Here is an 18,939-nt window from a genome sequence, read left to right on the forward strand (position 1 = left end):
TTCACACATGCCTTAGTGTGCCTCCAGGATAGATTTGTAGAAGGTCCTTTCTGTGTCAGAGGATTTTGATAAATACTGCCTGGCTACTTTCTATCAGTATTTTACCACTTTACATTCCCACTTGTAATAAGTGGCTCCTTCTCTAACTTTTGCCAGCACAGTAAGTTTTTAAATCATTTTCAATGTTAGGAAAAAAAAAAAAATTTTTAACATGATTTTAATTTGCATTTCTTTTGTTAATTTATGCATCTTTCTCTTTTTTTTTTCTTTTTTTTCTTGTAAACAAATGGGATACATGTTGTTTCTCTGTACATGGAGTAAGGCGTACCATTTGTGTAATCATAAATTTACATAGGGTAATGTTGTTTGATTCATTCTGTTATTTTTTTGCCTTCCCCCCACCCCTCCCATCCCTCTTTTCCCTCTATACAGTCCTTCCTTTCTCCATTCTTGCCCCCCTCCCTAACCCTAACTCTAACCCTAAAACTAATCCCTCCCACCCCCCATTATGTATCATCATCCACTTATCAGCGAGATCATTCATCCTTTGGTTTTTTGAGATTGGCTTATCTCACTTAGTGTGATATTCTCCAATTTCATCCATTTGCCAGCAAATGCCATAATTTTATCATTCTTTATGGCTGAGTAATATTCCATTGTGTGTGTGTGTGTGTGTGTGTGTGTGTGTGTATATCACAGTTTCTTTATCCATTCATCAATTGAAGGGCATCTAGGTTGGTTCCACAGTCTGGCTATTGTGAATTGAGCGGCTATGAACATTGATGTGGCTGTATCTCTGTAGTATGCTGATTTTAAGTCCTTTGGGTATAGGCCAAGGAGTGGGATAGCTGGGTCAAATGGAGGGTCCATTCCAAGTTTTCTAAGGAATCTCCACACTGCTTTCCAGAGTGGCTGCACTAATTTGCAGCCCCACCAGCAATGTATGAGTGTACCTTTCTCCCCACATCCTCGCCAACACCTGTTGTTGCTTGTATTCTTGATAATCGCCATTCTAATTGGGGTGAGATGGAATCTTAGGGTGGTTTTGATTTGCATTTCTCTTATTACTAGAGATGTTGAACATTTTTCCATATGTTTGTTGATTGCTTGTAGATCTTCTTCTGTGAAGTGTCTGTTCATTTCCTTAGCCCATTTGTTGATTGGGTATTTGCATTCTTGGTGTAGAGTTTTTTGAGTTCTTTATAGATTCTGGAGATTAGTGCTCTATCTGAAGTATGATTGGCAAAGATATTCTCCCACTCTGTAGGCTCTTTCTTCGCATTGCTGATAGTTTCCTTTGCTGAGAGAAAGCTTTTTAGTTTGACTCTATCCCAGTTATTGATTCTTGCTTTTATTTCTTGTGCTATGGGAGTCCTATTGAGGAAGTCTGGTCTTAAGCCGACATGTTAAAGATCTGGACCTACTTTTTCTTCTATAATCTGCAGGGTCTCTGGTCTGATTCCGAGGTTCTTAACCCATTTTGAGTTTAGTTTCATGCATGGTGAGAGATATGGGTTTAGTTTCATTCTGTTGCATATGGATTTCAATTCTCCCAGCACCATTCGTTGAAGAGGCTATCTTTTCTCCATTGCATATTTTTGGCACCTTTGTCTAGTATGAGAAAATTGTATTTATTTGGGTTTGTGTCTGTGTCCTCTATTCTGTACCATTGATCTACCTTTCTATTTTGGTACCAATACCATGCCGTTTTTGTTACTGTTGCTTTGTAGTAGAGTTGAAGATCTGGTATTGCGATACCCCCTGCTTCGCTCTTTCTGGTAAGGATTGCTTTAGCTATTCTGGGTTTCTTATTCTTCCAGATGAATTTCACAATTGCTTGCTCTATTTCTGTAAGGTACGTCATTGGGATTTTAATTGGAATTGCATTGAATTTGTATAGCACTTTAGGTAGTATGGCCATTTTGACAATATTAATTCTTCCTATCCAAGAACATGGAAGATCTTTCCATCTTCTAAGGTGTTCTTTAATTTCTTTCTTTAGTGTTGTATAGTTCTCATTGTAGAGGTCTTTCACATCTTTTGTGAGATTGATTCCCAAGTATTTTATTTTTTTCGAGGCTATTGTGAATGGGGTAGTTTTCCTAATTATTCTTTCCAAAGATTCATCACTTATGTATAAAAATGCATTAGATTTATGTGCATTGATCTTATATCCCGCTACTTTACTGAATTCACTTATGAGTTCTAAAAGTTTTCTGGTGGAATTTTCTGGTTCCTCTAAATATATAATCATATCATCAGCAAATAGGGATAGTTTGAGTTCTTCTTTTCATATTCGTATCCCTTTAATTTCTTTGGTCTGTCTAATTGCTCTGGCTAGAGTTTCAATGACAATATTGAAAAGAAGTGGTGAAAGAGGGCATCCCTGCCTTGTTCCAGTTTTTAGGGGGAATGCTTTCAGTTTTTCACCATTTAGAATGATATTAGCCATGGGCTTAGCATAGATGGCCTTTATAATGTTAAGGAATGTTCCCACTATCCCTATTTTTTCTAGTGTTTTGAGCATGAAGGGATGCTGTATTTTATCAAATGCTTTTTCTGCATCTATTGAAATAATCATGTGATTCTTGACTTTAAGTGTATTGATATGGTGAATTACATTTATTGATTTCCTGATGTTGAACCAGCCTTGCATCCCTGGGATGAAACCCACTTGATCATGGTACACTAACTTTTAAATATGCTTTTGTATGTGATTTGCTAAAATTTTGTTGAGAATTTTTGCGTCGATGTTCATTAAGGATATTGGTCTGAAATTTTCTTTCCTCGATGTGTCTCTGTCTGGTTTAGGTATCAGGGTAATATTGGCTTCATAGAATGAGTTTGGGAGGGTTCCCTCCTCTTCTATTTCATGGAATACTTTGAGAAGTATTGGAATGAGCTCTTCTGTAAAGGTTTTGTAGAACTGGGCTGAGAACCCATCTGGTCCCAGACTTTTCTTTGGGGTAGGCTTTTGATGACTTCTTCTATTTCATTTCTTAAAATTGGTCTATTTAAATTGTGTATGTCCTCCTCGTTCAGTTTAGGCAATTCATATGTCTCTAGAAACCTGTTGATGTCTTTGAAATTTTCTATTTTGTTGGAGTATAGATTTTCAAAATAGCTTCTGATTATGTTTTGTATTTCAGTCGTGTCTGTTGTGATATTTCCTTGTTCATTCTGAATTTTAGTGATTTGGGTTTTCTCTCGTCTTCTCTTTGTTAGTGTGGCTAATGGTTTATCAATTTTGTTTATTTTTTCGAAGAACCAACTATTTATTTTGTCAATTTTTTGTATTGTTTCTTTTGTTTCAATTTCATTGATTTCAGCTCTGAGTTTAACTATCTCCTGTCTTGTACTACTTTTGGTGTTGGTCTGTTCTTCTTTTTCTAGGGCTTTGAGCTGTAGTGTTAGGTCGTTTATTTGTTGAGTTTTACTTTTTTTATTGAATGCGCTCCATGAAATAAATTTTCCTCTAAGTACTGCTTTCATAGTGTCCCAAGAGATTTTGATATGATGTTTCTTTGTTCTCATTTACCTCTAAGAATTTTTAAATTTCCTTCCTAATATCTTCTGTTATCCATTCATCATATAATAGCATATTGTTTAATCTCCAGGTGTTGGAGTAGTTTCTGTTTTTTACTCTTTCATTTATTTCTAATTTCAATCCATTATGATCTGATAGAATACAAGGTAGTGTCTCTATCTTCTTGTATTTGCTAACATTAGCTTTGTGGCATAATATATGGTCTATTTTAGAGAAGGATCCATGTGCTGCTGAGAAGAAAGTGTATTCGCTCTTGGTTGGATGGTATATTCTATAAATGTCCGTTAAGTCTAAATTATTGATTGTGTTATTGAGACCTATGGTTTCTTTGTTCAATTTTTGTCTGGAAGATCTATCCAGTGGTGAGAGAGGTGTGTTAAAATCACCTAGTATTATTGTGTTATGGTCTATTTGGTTTCTGAAATTGAGAAGGATTTGTTTGACATACATGGATGAGCCACTGTTTGGGGCATAGATATTTATGATTGTTATGTCTTGCTGATTTATGCTTCCCTTAAGCAGTATGAAATGACCTTCTTTATCCCTTCTGACTGACTTTGGCTTAAAGTCCACATTATCTAAAATGAGGATGGATACCCCAGCTTTTTTGCTGAGTCCATGTGCACGGTATGTTTTTCCCCATCCTTTCACCTTTAGTCTGTGGGTATCTCTTTTTATGAGGTGAGTCTCTTGCAGGCAACATATTGTTGGATCTTTCTTTTTAATCCAATCTGCCAGTCTGTGTCTTTTGATTGATGAGTTCAGGCCATTAACATTCAGGGTTATTATTGAGATATGATTTGTATTCTCGGTCATTTGGTTCATTTTTTAAATTTTATTTATTTTTTTTGACACAACTTGGTTCCTCCTTTATTTGACAATTCCCTTAGGATAATTCCTCCGTTTGCTGATTTGCTTCTTTGTTTTTCATCTCTTCCTCATGGAATATTTTGCTGAGAATGTTCTGTAATGCTGGCTTTCTTTTTGTAAATTCTTTTAGCTTTTGTTTATCTTGGAAGGATTTTATATCATCGTCAAATTTGAAGGTAAGTTTTGCTGGGTATAAGATTCTTGGTTGGCATCCATTTTCTTTCAGGGCTTGAAAAATGTTGTTCCAGGCCCTTCTAGCTTTTAGGGTCTGGATTGAAAAATCTGCTGATATCCATATTGGTTTCCCCCTGAATGTAATTTGGCTCTTTTCTCTCACAGCCTTTAAAATTCTGTCTTTATTTTGTATGTTAGGTATTTTCATTATAATGTGCCTTGGTGTGGGTCTGTTGTAATTTTGTGTATTTGGAGTCCTATAAGCCTCTTGAACTTGATTTTCCATTTCATTCTTCAGATTTGGGAAATTTCCTGATATTATTTCATTGAATAGATTGTTCATTCCTTTGGCTTGTTTCTCTAAGCCTTCCTCAATCCCAATAATTCTTAAATTTGGCCTTTTCATGATATCCCATAGTTCTTGGAGATTCTGTTCATGATTTCTTAACCATCTTCTCTGGTCAACTTTGTTTTCAAGGTTAAATATTTTGTCTTCAATATCTGAGGTTCTGTCTTCTAGGTGTTCTATCCTATTGGATATGCTTTCTATGGAGTTCTTAATTTGGTTTATTGTTTCCTTCATTTCAAGGATTTCTGTTTGTTTTTTTTCAATATCTCTAACTCTTTATTGAAATGATCTTTTGCTTCCTGTATTTGCTCTTTTAACTGTCGATTGGTGCGATCATTCAGTGCCTACATTTGCTCTTTCATCATTCAGTGCTTGCATTTGCTCTTTCATCTCATCGTTTGCTTCCCTGATCATTCTAATTATGTACATTCTGAACTCCCTTTCTGTCATTTCTTCTGCCATGCTGTCATTGGATTTTATTGATGTAACATCTAGATTAGTTTGTAGCATTTTCTTTCCTTGTTTTCTCATATTGTTCAGGTATCAGTGGACTGCTGAGATATTGCAGATTTCCTCTATTGACTTATAATGTCCCTGAAGATTTCTAGTATATCCCCTCTTAACCTTCAGTAGCCTAAAGTCTTGGAGGAAGTCGATAATGCAGTGCTCCACAAGGAAGCTGCTTCTCTAGGGGTGGTGTCCTTCAGGTGGGGTATATTCCCTGCTAGTGAGCAGAGGTGCCTCCACTTGTTGACCAATGGTCATCCAAAGGGGAACTAGGCTGTGGGCTGAGGCAAGGCCTGTTTGGGCCTGTGTCTCTGGTTTTACCGTCCTTTTGGAAAAACCTCACCCGGCAGGGAAGACTCACCCCGTGGGGAGATCTTGCTGGTCAGTTCCCCTCCTAGAGGTTCCCCTCAATCCACAACTACTGCCTGGGCTGGGCTGCCTTCCTCTGCAACGTTCCCAGGGGCCCGGACCTACCTCCTGGGCCTGGGAGCCTCACCCTTCGCAGACGAGTCTCCTTAGGCTGCCTCTCCTCAGCGAATCTGCCCACAGTCCTGGAACCTGCACTCTGCCCCTAAGCGTGTCTCTGTGTGGCTCTTCCACCAAGAGGCTTCCTAGGTCCTGGGACCCTGCTCTGCACCTAATCTCCTGGCTATGCGGCCCCTCCTCTGAGCAGCCACCTAAGCCCTGTACAGTCGCTCTTGAGTCCCAGCGACCCGCCGCACGCCTCTTCCTCCAGGCAGCTGCTCAGTGTTCTGGTGCGGTTGCTAGGAGTCCAAGCAACTCACTGCGCGCCTCCTCCTCCCGACAACCACCTGTAGCCCTGGTGCAGTCATTCCGAGTCCAAGTGACCTGCTGCACTCCTCCTCCTCCGGGCAGCCCCCCTGGTGTTCGGGAGTGGTCGCTCTGAGTCCAAGCGACCTGCCGCATGCCTCCTCCTCTGGGCAGCCTCCCGGAGCTCTGGTGCGGCCACTCGGAGTCCAAATGACCTGCCGTGCTCCTCCTTCTCCTCCGGGCAGCCCCCTGGGTGTTCAGGAGTGATTGCTCTGAGTCCAAGCGACCCGCTGCACGCCTCCTCCTCTGGGCAGCCGCCTGGAGCTCTGGTGCAGCTGCTCCACGACCAGGCGACCTGCCGCGCTCCTCCTCCTCCGGGCAGCCCCGGTGTTCAGGAGCGGTTGCCACGAGTCCAAACAACTCACTGCGCGCCGCCTCCTCTGGTCAGCCGCCTGTAGCCCTGGTGCAGTCAGTCTGAGTCCACGTGACCCACGGCGCTCCTCCTCTTCCTCCGGGCAGCCCCCCGGTGTTCGGCAGCGGTCGCTCTGAGTCCAAACAGCTCGCCGCGCAGCTCCTCCTCTGGGCAGCCGCCTGGATCCCTGGTGGGTTGCTCTGAGTCCAAGCGCTGTGCTGAGCGGCCTCTTCTACGATGCTCCCAGTTGTCCGAGTTCACTGCTCCAGCAGGGGGAGGGGTGTCTCGTTGGGCAACTCTACTTCACAAAGTTCCCTGTGTTCCGGGACTACTGCTCCATCCGGGATGCCTCCCCAATGGGAGAGACTCACCCGGCGGCTTTGAGTTGGTCCCAAGTCTCTCAATATCTCCTCTTTTGAATCCTGAGTCCTGGAGCAACATGAAATGCAGCCACCCTCTAGTCCGCCATCTTGAAACGCCCTCTCTTTCTGTGTTTAAGACTTACTTGTACTTACTTTTTTGTGGATGCTATTTTCTTCTTATTAAGTTGTATTAATGATTTTTAGGAACTTTTTGTACATTAAAGAAATTAGCCTCCATTTGTGATATAAATTGTAAACTTTTTTTCATAGTTTGTTTTTGTCTTTTTAGTTCTATCTCCTATGGTCTTTGCTATGAAACATTTTAAGATTTTTATATGGTTAAATTTATCAATATTTGTTTTCTTTTTTTAAGGGATTCTGCTGGGGTCTTTATGTATGCTAGGCAAGCTCCACCTACTGAACCTATCCACAACCCTATCAATGTTTTCTAATATACCTTTGGAGTTTGGGGTTATAATTGTCCTATAGTTTATTCTTGTGCTTTTCTAATTCATTTTATTTTTTTAAATTAGATTTTGATTCTATTTGAAATTTACAATCATATAAGGGTATGAGGCTCTGGACCCAACTTTGTGTAGGGTACCTAGTTATATATTATTCATTATAATATTTTTTCTCACTGACTTAAAATGTCATATCCTCCCTGTGCCATATACTAAATTTCTATATGTATTTGAGTCTGTGTTTAGACATCTGGTTCTGTACCAGTGATCTCACTGTTGACTTGTTGTTGCCCTGTTGTTTTAATTAGTAACAGTTTTAAAATCTGGTAGATATTTTTCACTCATCATAAATTTTCTTTTTCATATGCATTTTTCCTTTTTCGAAAAACTAGGAATATTGGAATCAGTATGTCTAGTTAAAAAGTCCTGTTCAGTTTTTTTTTTTTAAATTGGTATCTCATTAAGTTAATAGACTAAGGAAAAATTGACATTTTTCTGATGTTAAGTCTTCCTAGCCATGGACCTGGTAAAGTTTTATGTTTGTTTAATTGACTTTCTTTTTTCTCTTGATCTGTAGGAGCCTTTTCTTTATACAGATCTTGCCCATTTTTTTTTTTCTTGTTGTTGAACAATTCAATTCTGAGGTGTTCTGCTTTGTGTTCCTATATAAGGAAAAGATCTTTTTTTCCTCTTCATATTTCCTAGCTGGTTATCATTTGTATATGAGATATTAACAAAATGCTAATTATATGCCCAGATATTCTGTAGAAGTCTCATTTAAAAAATGGAAATAAAAGTCACATGGTAGAAAATGAACCATTTTAGAGCATAGAACTCAGTGTCACTGGGTACACCGTCAGTATTACATAAGCACTTCTTCTGTCTAGTTCCAAAACACTTATCCCCCCAAAGAAAATTTTGTACCCATGAAGTAGTTGCTCTCTGTTCCCCTGTGTCTTCCAGCAACCACCAGTCTTCCTCGTCCCCTTGGCTTTACCTATTCTGGACATTTAATACAAATGGAATCCATCCATACGTGACCTTCCTGTTTGGCTTCTTTTGCCTAGCATAATGTTTTCTAGATTGATCCATATTGTAGCATTTGTCAGTATTTTGAAAAAAATGGCCTTATAATATTCCATTGTGTAGATATATCACATTTTGTTTGTCCATTCTTCCACTGATGCACATTTGGTTGCCTATCAACAAAGCCAGTCAAACTTGCCTTCTGGCTATTGAGAATAGTACTACTGTGAATGTTTATGAATGTATTTGAGTACCTGTTTTCAGTCTTTTGGGATATACATAGAGTGGAATTGTTGGGTTACATGGTGAATAATAAATTTAATTTTTGAGGGATAAAAAGTGGCCAGATTGTTTTCCACAGTGGGTGGTACCATTTTATATCACTCGCAGCGGTGTATGAAGGTCCAGTCTCCCACATTCTGATTCTTGCTTTCTCTCTCTTCCTCCTCCTTTTCCTTTTCTTAATGGCCATCCTAGTTCTAGTGGTTTTCATCTCATTTTCCTATTGACTAATGATGTTGGGTATTTTTTTCGTGTGCTTTTTTTGTCTGTTTAGCTTTCGAAAAATGTCTGTTCCAGTCCTTTACTTATTTTTAATTGAGTTGTCTTTTTGTAAGAATTCTTCATAGATTCTAGGGACTAGATTCTTCTCAAATGCATGATTTGCCAGAATTCTTTTTGTTTATACTAGGGTATTTTGTTGTTGTTCGTCTTGTTGATTCTCGTTTTTTCCCCAGGTACAGAATTCTCTTATCTACAAATAGTAATTTCTTTTTCCTCATTTTATACTTTTGTTTGTCTTGGCTAATTACATTGGCTGTTACTGCTAAAATGTTAAATAATAATGGTGGGAGTAAAGTCCTGCTGTGTTCCTTACTTTAGTGAGAATGAAGGTAGTAGCATTCTGTGGGTTTCCAGTGGTTAACTATGCCCGTACTGTGAAACCTTTATCTTGTTTCTGGTTATTTACCACTACAGGTAATGTTGTTATGAGCACTTTTATATAAATCCTACATTTGACATTTCCTTTGGCTACATTCCAAAGTTGCAAAACTATTGGGTCTGGGACTCTTGAAACTCATTGTTAAACTGTTAATGTATGATTTTATAATAGGTTGTTTTGTATTAACTCTCTAAGGAATATACTGTCCATTGTTGGACTCCACTTCAACTTTTACATACAAAAAAAAGAAATGTCTTTGTCTATTTTCCCATCTCTTTCTTAATGGGAAGCAGAAGAAGAAGGTGTTGGAATAGTCACAGGGATGGTTTTAGCTTTTCTTTTCTGATTTAGGCTTTGATCACAAAGGCCTCTTAGACTCCAAGTGAATTAGTCTTTGTTGCTTCAGAACTCCTATTGGCAGGTCCCTGAATGTGGTGGTACACACTGGAGGGAGAAGAGCCATGCTCTGCCGAGTATCCCAGAGCTCACCGATGACCAGGACTTACCTGGGAGCCAGATGAGAGTTGTGTGTGTGTTTCCTGAAGACCAGAATGGTTCTTCTGCCAAAGCGCATTCACTGTGGGTGTTGAGGACCCTGTCCAGAGGTCCAGCTCTCAGCTCTGGCAATGAGCGGAGGCAAGCTTGCTGTTGTAGTCGGCAGACATTGCCAAAACATTGGCCTCTAGACACTGTAGGAGCTCTGTTGCTGTCCCTGATGAGTGGTTCTCCTCATCTCTTTATTTTTGTTTGTCTGTGGTGGCCTAGAATCTCAGTGTGTTGATGAAATTCAGTCTATTCATTGTTCTCTTCAAATTGTTTTCAGAGTTTTCTCCCCTGTGTTCGAATGTTTGAGATTAGGGTATATTTCTGTGTTGGAGATTCTGAATGGGTTTTGCTAGAGTTTCACAGTTGTTATGCTTTTTGTTTCCTTTAGTTTCAAATGCTTCACCAAGATGAGTCAAATAAAAGAGAAAAGATCAAGACAAAGGGAGTCGACTTTGAAGATGACCTGAAAGATGAAGTAGAAGATGCTGTCCAGAAAGTTTGTAATGCAACTGGATGTTCAGTTAGTATTCCCATCATGCAGTAGCACTTTCTAAACACGTGAGCGATGCCTAGGTTACCTGCTAGTTTTGCAGCATCACTGTAGCATGCCAGCGTGGTGGGCCAGAACGAGTCCAGGGGATTGGTGGTCTGACTTAATGAGAGCTGTTTCATTCATCGAAGTCTAGTAGTATTAGACTTCATCTAGTACTACTGAAATCTTAATGAGGGGGTTTAATTTTTTCTGACTGGTATTGGCACTATTAAAAGTGAAGTTTTATGAAGGGAATTTATTTATAATAATAAAATGGGTTATTTCAAGCAACCAACCTTATTTGAAATTTCTAAATGGACCTCCTGTTAATTCTCACTGTTCCATCTTTGTGTTTATCAGATTGTTGAAGTAGAGCTAGGCAGGAAAGTAGATCCAGTCTTGAAATTTTTCTTTGTTTCTTGGATAGGATTTTGACTTAATAGTCCAGAACCTGGAAGCTGAAAATTATAATATTGAATCTGCAATAATTGCCATGCTTCAGATGAACCAGGGAAAAAGAAACAGTAAGTCCATGAATGATATTTATAGGACTTTGAAATGATTGAGTTGGTGATTTTCCAAATACTCATTTTTAATCAGTTGGCAGGGGGTACTTGTCCTGTCATTTATTCATTCATTCAGCAGGTATTTGCTGAGTGCTTCTGTGTGCAGGCATTTTTTTTTACTGACCCCGCATCAGGAAGAGTAGTCAGAAGGTAGAGAGGGTGGTAGAGTCAGGCAGGTGAGTTGGCTGATGGTACGTAGTAAGGCATGGTGCAGGGCGCTGGGAGAATGCATGGGAAGTCCACCTGGAGGGGCAGAGTGTCCTTCTAGAAATAAGCTCTTATAAGACTCACGTGCTGGCCTGGGGCTGTGGCTCAGTGGGGAGTGATTGCCTAGCGTGCATGAGGCACTGGGTTCGATCCTCAGCACCACATATAAATAAATACATAAATGGTCCATCAACAATGAAAAAATATTTAAAAAAAACTCAAATGATAAGTGAAGAAGAGAGAAAAATACCTTATTTTTATATTGGAAATGTTAAGAAAACTAACATCTATTAACTGGTGATAATTCAGAATTGTTTTAAAAATATAATCTGTGACTCAGAGGAAGGAAGATGTAACATCTTATTAATTTCTCAGGTCATTTATTTAAAATGATATCAATAAATACTTTTTGCCAGATATCATATGCCAGATACTTCCTGTTCCTGGCGTTAGGGCTCACGTGCTTGAGCATTTTAGTGTCTGCTTTATGTGTTTGCTGTGTTTCTTCAGAAGCCATGAGTAACTTGATCTTTGTGATGTTGACAGCCTCATCCAGGGTGGTGTACTTGACATGTGGAGAGTGAGGTTGGGAGCTGCGTTTGAAGTGGTATTTGATTTTAATTAATTTCAGTTTTAATAGCCACATGTGATTGGTGGCTGCTGTATTGGACAGCACAGCTTTAGGTTCTGGGTTTTTTTGTTGTCGTTTTGTTTTTTCTTCTGAGTTCAGGGTACAAGTGAATGATTTCTCCCTAAAAATTCATGTTAAAAATTTTATCCAAGGAAACAATGCGCTATGCTTGTGGGATGCTAACCATGTCTTAGGACCAGCCTGGTCAGCAGGTTATTTTTAAATCTATCTGCGGAATTTACTAATTATTTTGTCTCCATTTTCCCCACTGTATTGACTTGGTATTAAGCGTTTTGTTTCAGGGAAACACACTTCCTGCATGGCAGTCATCTGGGGACTCAGGTGATGTTGGAGTCCTTTAACATAGCATTTGCATTATGTAATTAATACCTTTCTTTGGAAGATGCAGAGGAGAGCCTTGAGCCCAGTGGCCAAGTACCGAAGCAGTGTGGCCCTTTATGGGAGGAGGGTGGCAGCCGTACCAGAATCTTTGGAAATCAGGATTTAAACGAAGGCAGGACTGAAAACAACAAGACCCGGGCCAGCCCTAGTGAAGAAAACAAGGCAAACAAAAACCAGCTTCCAAAGGTACGAGGGAGGCGGTCCGAAGGGCAAGTGACGGGCTGCTGAAAATCTAGCAGTGGTGGGAGCTTGAATTTCACTGCAGTGTGTATTTTTCCTTTAATTTATAAAATAGTTATTGTGGAAATCTGGGGAATGCATTAGATATATCAAGAAGCAGAATGAAGACTTTGTCTTGTTTGCTGAGTGCCGTGACATTTAGAAGGACAAGTGCTGCAACTGTCCTGTGCCTGTGTCACTGCACATGTGGGCTCTTTCCACTGTGTTCCACGCTTTTCACAGACGCCATCATCTGCAGCCAGCATGTCATGTGTGAATTTTTGTGTTGTACATTATTTTCTTGCATTAAGTCAGGAGAGGAGTTAGCTGGTTAAAGGGCATGGATATTGGAATCTTTTGCAGGCTTTTGGTAAATTATCAGGTGCTTCCCAGAAAGGTTGTACATCTCCCTCCCCACCCCTATAAACAGATGTGACATTGTTCATTTTGCTGAAATTGGGATTCATTTTAAAGACTCACCATGAATTTCTGAGCTCAAAATGCCACCTGATGTGAAAAGCCACAGGCAGAGGCAGAGGGGCTATAAGCGTCTAAGGATTTCATTACAGTTATCTGGGTCTTAAATTATGAAAAAGATGTCGTCTGGCCCCTTGCTTATTGTCTCTTGCTGGACAAGGGTGATGTCTCTTTGGGTCATTGTGAATTGGTTTATGGGGAGAATGGAGCTGACTGCTAGTTCAGCCAGGGGATGTAAAGTCCAGCATAATGGAAAGTGGGGCGCTCTGGCCTGTGGGGTGGGCTTCCTCTGTTCTTGTCGGAGTCATCAGAGCCTCGAGCATTTGTGAGCCCAGCATCTCTTGCAGCAGGTGGCAGCTTGAGTCAGCCTCGGTGACCTTCTCTTTCAGGTCACAAACAAACAGCGCAGGGAACAGCAACGACTGGAGAAGAAGCGGCGACAGGAGGAAAGGCACCGTCACAAAGCCCTGCAGAACAGGAGTGGCCATAGGGACAACAACAGAAGTGAAGCAGATGTGAACACACAGGTCACCTTGGTGAAGACCTTCGCTGCTCTGAACATCTGACTGGCCTCCTGGGAGCCGTAGGAAGAAGGACCACGGAGTGCCGCACAGGCCTTGCAGGGAGGCACCCAGCACACCACTCAGTCACACGCCGAGTTAGTTCCTTTCAAGCCGCCTCTTGTTCAGATTTGTCAGTGCTGTGTTTTGTTTTATAAAAGTGCAGTGAGGCCATTCATATTCTGTAATACACACTTAAAATACTGCGTTACAGGGGTGGATAGTTAGGTCAGGAAAAAACCTTTTCTGTGTGGCTTTTTTTGCCCTGAAAAAGCAGTTCAGTGACCCTAGGATCTTCCTTTAGTACTTAGGGTAAGTTCATGAAGTAGTTTAACTGTTACAAATTCAGAATGACAGGTTTCTTCATTTCTCTCATTTTCAAACAGATACCAACATGTAGAGTGTTTATGAATGATCTCCGACTTAGGAACATATTTAGATTTAATTTTCTCCCTATCTTATTACTCAGAACAATTCAGGAAGTGTTTTCCCAAAGTAATGTGACACGGGTGGCCTGCAGAATCAGGGGGGCTGCACAGCTTCACCTCTCCTTCCTGACTGACGGCCTCGCAGTTGCGCGGGTGCTGTGGGCTCGGTGGCACTCAGGCCATAACCTGGGCACCTGCCTGGTAGAGTGTGAGGCCTGAGCTTTCCTGGGAGGTCATTCCTGGTGTTGAGTCTAGGTATTTGTTTTTGACAGCGGGAAGGGTGGTGTGTTACTGCTTTGAGAGAGTTCTGCAATCTTGGTGGTCCATAGAGCAGGTTCCCTAGTGTAAAACAGGAAGCTCCTGGGTTTCTGTCTAGGAAGAATCGAAAGAATGATTTTTTTCTAGAGCAGAAGTCTGAGTGACTATCTCTTAAAATTTGTTGTGTTCACTTTTTAAGCAACTCTTTTTTCTTTCCTAGCATTCTAGACTTAGAAAGATGCCTTTAGAGAAATAAATGGTAACTTGACCTTATAGGTCGCAAAATTTTCTTAGTATTGTGGCAGTGGAATCCCATAAAAAGTAGTAGCATTTATTTCTTGTTATTTCAACCTAGTTTGGGATTTGGATGGGGGAGTACCTACTCTGCCAGCTGTCAGTGACTTAGGGTAAACAGGCAGGGTGGAGTGCTTCTCTGGGCTGAGACCTTCAAGTGACTCACAGTTCTGAAGCGCCATCAGGGGACAGGTGGCATTCTGAGAACTGGGTTAGGTGGATGCAAATTCTGAAACGGTCCTGTGTGCAGCAGACGTGAGGCTTTGCCTTCTGGGAGCCTTGTATTTGGGCAAGTAACATACGCTGAGCCAAAAGGAAGGCAAATTCTTGGTTATCTGTCGCAACCCTCAGATCTCAGTTATAGGCACCTAGAGGCAGAATGAAGACCGTAAGCAGTTTTAATGTGTGCAGACATGTCGCTGTCAGAGTGGGTCCTGGACCTGTGGAATTATCTTTATCAGTAGGCTTTTTGCTTTCTTTGTTTCAGTGATGCCTTTTAATTTTTGTTTGTTTGATTTGGGGACTTTATGTAGTTGGAACATCAGAAGTCTCCTGGAGTTGTGCCCAGGACATTGTGGATTGGGCTTCTTCCTGGGTACAGTACATTGCAATATTGTGCAAATTTAAAGACTGCATTGCACTTTTTCTCTGCTCATCACAGTCCTGGGTTGAGACTCGAGCACTAAGTTGCAACACGGGAAGGCTCTCTGTTGCCTTTTCTATCGGGGTGCAAGCTGGTGCTTGAGGACAGATTGTTCTCTTGGCCTTCACCTCTGGGCAGATTCCTGGCTGAGCTTTTCTGAAAGAACATTCTTTCCTGTCTGCTCTGTACTGTGTGAGTGCAGAGAACAGATCCCCTCAGAAGGATCAGCTTTACCAGAAGCTCAGAAGTCAAAGTAGAAATACCTTGTGGAGACCGTTGTTGTCATTAGTCAGATTGCTTCATTTTCTCGGTTAATGAAGGTGGCCTTGGGCCCTATTGAGTTTTAAGGTTTTAGAAGCTGCTGAAAGGTTTTATTAAAGAATACTGGGAACATTTATTTATAAATTACCTAATTCCGATAACAGACTTCAGCAATTCTGGGTCACAATAGCACTGGTTTTATAAACTAATCAAATGGCTTTAGTAGTTTTCGTTTGTTACCGTTGTAGAACTTTTCATTTATAATTGGTCTGTGCTTAGTGTGTTAATGATTAGAAAGGGTATGGTACCCAACTTAAAAGGTGTCTTCTAGCAGAAGGTTGAATTTAGACCCCTGCCTTGGTCCCCTTGGAGTGAGAGGTGGGTAGAGTCCTCAGGCTTAGTTGCCTTGCTGGGCACTTGTTCTTTACTTTGTTGGCAGCCACAGTGGAGGCCGTGTGTTGAGTCTAAGGTGATGATTGTCAGCTGCTGGTCCCCCAGGGCAGTTAGTCACGGAGCTCAGTGTGGGACTGAACCTGTCTCAGCCTCTCAGCCTTTGGGGTACGACTCAGCTTCACAAGGTTAGGTCCCGGTAGCCTGTGGAGGGCCAGGAGAAGGGGGTGGAGCAGCATTTCATAGCTGCTTTCTGGCCTTATAGACTGTATATAAAGGTTTTATGGATTTTTTTTTAAACATCAAAACAAGAAAAAAATTTCAGTAGCAAAAGCTTTGAACTAGGGAGTTAGATGTATTAAAACAACATAGACCTTAACTTCTAAATAGTATAGTTGTCACCAGGAGATATTAGAAAGATAGAATGTATATGTATTTACTTTTTCAATAATAAGAATACACCTTCAGGAGTAAAGTGTGTTTGAGGAATTGTGGCAGAAAGAGGAATCTTAAATGTTAGTTGAAGTCGTTTATAGTTTTTTTTTTTTTTTTTTTTTTTTTTTTTTTTTTTTTAAATAAGCTCTGAAGACATTTCCAATTCCATTTTGATTGTGAGGACTGTGAAATGGGGTCTCCCTTCTGGGGCAGCTTGAGCTGGGCTCAGTGAACCTTCATATAGGTCGTGGACAGCGCCCACTCTGCTTCCCTGGGGAACTCGTACAACATGACGCGTGTGCTGGGCCAGGAGGAGGGCTGTGTGAGGATGGGGAGAGAGTCACTTGCATGTCATCTAGTCATTTCAGGGGGACTTCGGTGTAGTGGGTCACACTCGTAGCGAGTCCCTGTAGTCACTGTGCAGTTTCTCGCATTCTGAGAAGCTCTTCAGAGTCTGCCCGGGTTTTACTGGGTCAACATGGACGCCCTCAGTTTACCTCTGTGAAGGGTTCAGATGATGAGAGGAAACTTGAATCCCTAGTCGGAACTGACGGAAGTCTCCCTGACTGGGGAAGCAGCTCTTTGTGGCAGAAGAGTGCAGCTTCTTGATGGAGCGTGTCACCTCTGTGCCCTCCCCAACTCCCTTGTCCCGTAGACAGGGCTCTTCAGCTCTTTACCTCAGCCCGTGTCGCGCCTGTAGACTCGGCTGATGCAGCGCTCCTGCCACTCCCGTCCTCACGGCTTGCTCGTCTCGCTCCCAGCCAGGTGGCTGAAACTGGCCTTCAGCAGGTGTTCAGAGCTGACTTAATAATGGCACTTTTTCCCAAGGTGTCTTCCCTGACTGTAAAGCAGATTTTGTTTTTCCACTGACATCCTTGAATTGAAGATCTAGATGCATGTACTTAAGTTTTAATAAATCTGCCACTACATGTCAGAAAAAGTAAAACTGATCATTTCTCACATGTGGAGATGATACCAAGCCTCTGTGGCCACGTGTGTGGACTGTGTGACGTGCTGTGCCACTGAGGCTGGACCACAGGAAGCGCTGTGCCTTGTGGGTGGCCTGACCCTCTTCTGTCCCAGGTAAACTTCGCTTTCAAAACCTCAGGCTCTTAATGAGTTCTTCCAAGTGGTTCTTTCTAGAGTCTCTATTTAACGCTCCTCATTGTGACTGCTTTGTAGCCCAAGTGAAATGTTGACTGTCTTCTCAAAGGTACCGAAGAGGGGGCGGGTGCCAGTGCACAGCATGACTGCATAAGCATGCTCGAGATTCAGAGCTGCTTCTGCTTGCTGTGCTGCTCGTCACAGAAGGTCCTGATCACTGGAGGAAACCTCTGAGGTCCAGCTCTGATCCTTTACTTGTTGGCATCCAGCTGGTCCCTGTTGCCAGCCATCCATGACAGTCATTGGTGCTCAGTCGCAGATCTTTGCCTGTGGTTCGATCCCTGGCAGGTCTTTCAGCTGAGATGTGGGCCACACTGGCGTGGGGCTCCTTGGGTCTTCTCATTCTTGGGCTTGTTTTCCGTGGGGGCTGCCCTCCCAGCAGCTTTCACTAGCACTGAAACCCGGAAGGGGAAGGGAGCCACGAGTCAGACTTGGCACCCGTGCTGCCCTTCCTGGTGGCCAAGTGCTGGTGTGCGTCAGACCCTAGGACGGAGGGCGAGGAGTCTGGGTGGGCCTTCTCTTTTTCCCAGTTGCACTCTACTTGTTCTAGCTTCGGTCTGGAGATGTTGAAGACCTCCGTGGGGTCACAATCCATAGACTTAGCAAGTCTGCCTTATCTCTGGAGCTCGGGGGTGAGAAATGTGACCTTACTCATGTCCATAGTTCATTTCCCCTAGGCTTTTTCTTTTCACAGATTGTGTTCATCTGAACCATTTTTTTTTAATTTTCCAAAGTACTGTACTTGGCTATTTGCAGTGTTTTCAAAACCAAATGTTTCTTTTTTTTGTTTTTAATCTTCAATACTTGGTGCAATAGAAGCTGCAAAGATGTGCCACTTATCTATGAAATGGAGTTTTGTATACCAGTAAATTCTAGTTAAAAAAACAAAGTTTCTGTGCTTTCTTTTCTTTGCTGGGGACTAGACCCAGGTCCCCGTACATGCTAGGCAAGTGCTCTGCCACTGAGCGACAGACATCCCAGCCCAAAGTTGTTTTTATCAGCATCTGACTGCCATTTGAATGAATGAGAGGGCCTAAGAAAGCATGCTGGGAAATGTCCTTTTTAGAGACCTTTGCATCTGCTGTGTATGTGTGGGTTGGATTGGGTGTTCTAGTCCTTGGGGAGCTGACTGATGTGGCTTTGGTGCAGTGACCACAGCCTCTGCACACCCTGGCAGAGCTGCTCCTAAGACCTGAACACGTGCGATCTCTGCCTGATGCCTTCGAATGTCTTTGACAGTCTACACCCATCTGTTAACTGTGGAGTCAGGAACCCCAAGGGTTGGCTTGACCCCATTCCAAGAGGGAACTCATGTCCCCAGACACATGTGGACAGCTGTGACCACAGCACAGATTCATCTCGAAGAGGTCTACAAAGGGGTGGGGAGATTGGTGGCCACAAAAAACTAGAGGAAGATAAATCCCCATTGTGTCCAACAGGCCTACTCCACGTGTGGCCACCACTGTTGGCCAGAGGCCGGCTCAGCAGAACTCACATGCCT

At 41.9% G+C, this 18,939-nt stretch overlaps 1 protein-coding gene across 3 annotated transcripts in view; it reads left to right on the forward strand.

Moving 5' to 3' along the window:
- The window catches only part of OTUD3 (OTU deubiquitinase 3), a 29,113-nt gene extending 12,728 nt beyond the window's left edge, over positions 1–16,385 (forward strand). For all 3 annotated transcript variants that reach the window (XM_079150683.1, XM_079150685.1, XM_079150684.1), the window contains exons 5-8: positions 10,360–10,491; positions 10,931–11,027; positions 12,311–12,495; positions 13,395–16,385. In XM_079150683.1, the coding sequence (XP_079006809.1) occupies positions 10,360–10,491; positions 10,931–11,027; positions 12,311–12,495; positions 13,395–13,571 (591 nt within the window). In that variant the 3' untranslated portion in view covers positions 13,572–16,385. The remainder of the gene's footprint in view (positions 1–10,359; positions 10,492–10,930; positions 11,028–12,310; positions 12,496–13,394) is intronic.
- The last annotated feature ends 2,554 nt before the right edge of the window (positions 16,386–18,939 follow it).

The sequence above is a fragment of the Sciurus vulgaris genome, assembly GCF_902686455.1.
Source record: "Sciurus vulgaris genome assembly, chromosome: 1".
Lineage (NCBI taxonomy): Eukaryota > Metazoa > Chordata > Mammalia > Rodentia > Sciuridae > Sciurus > Sciurus vulgaris.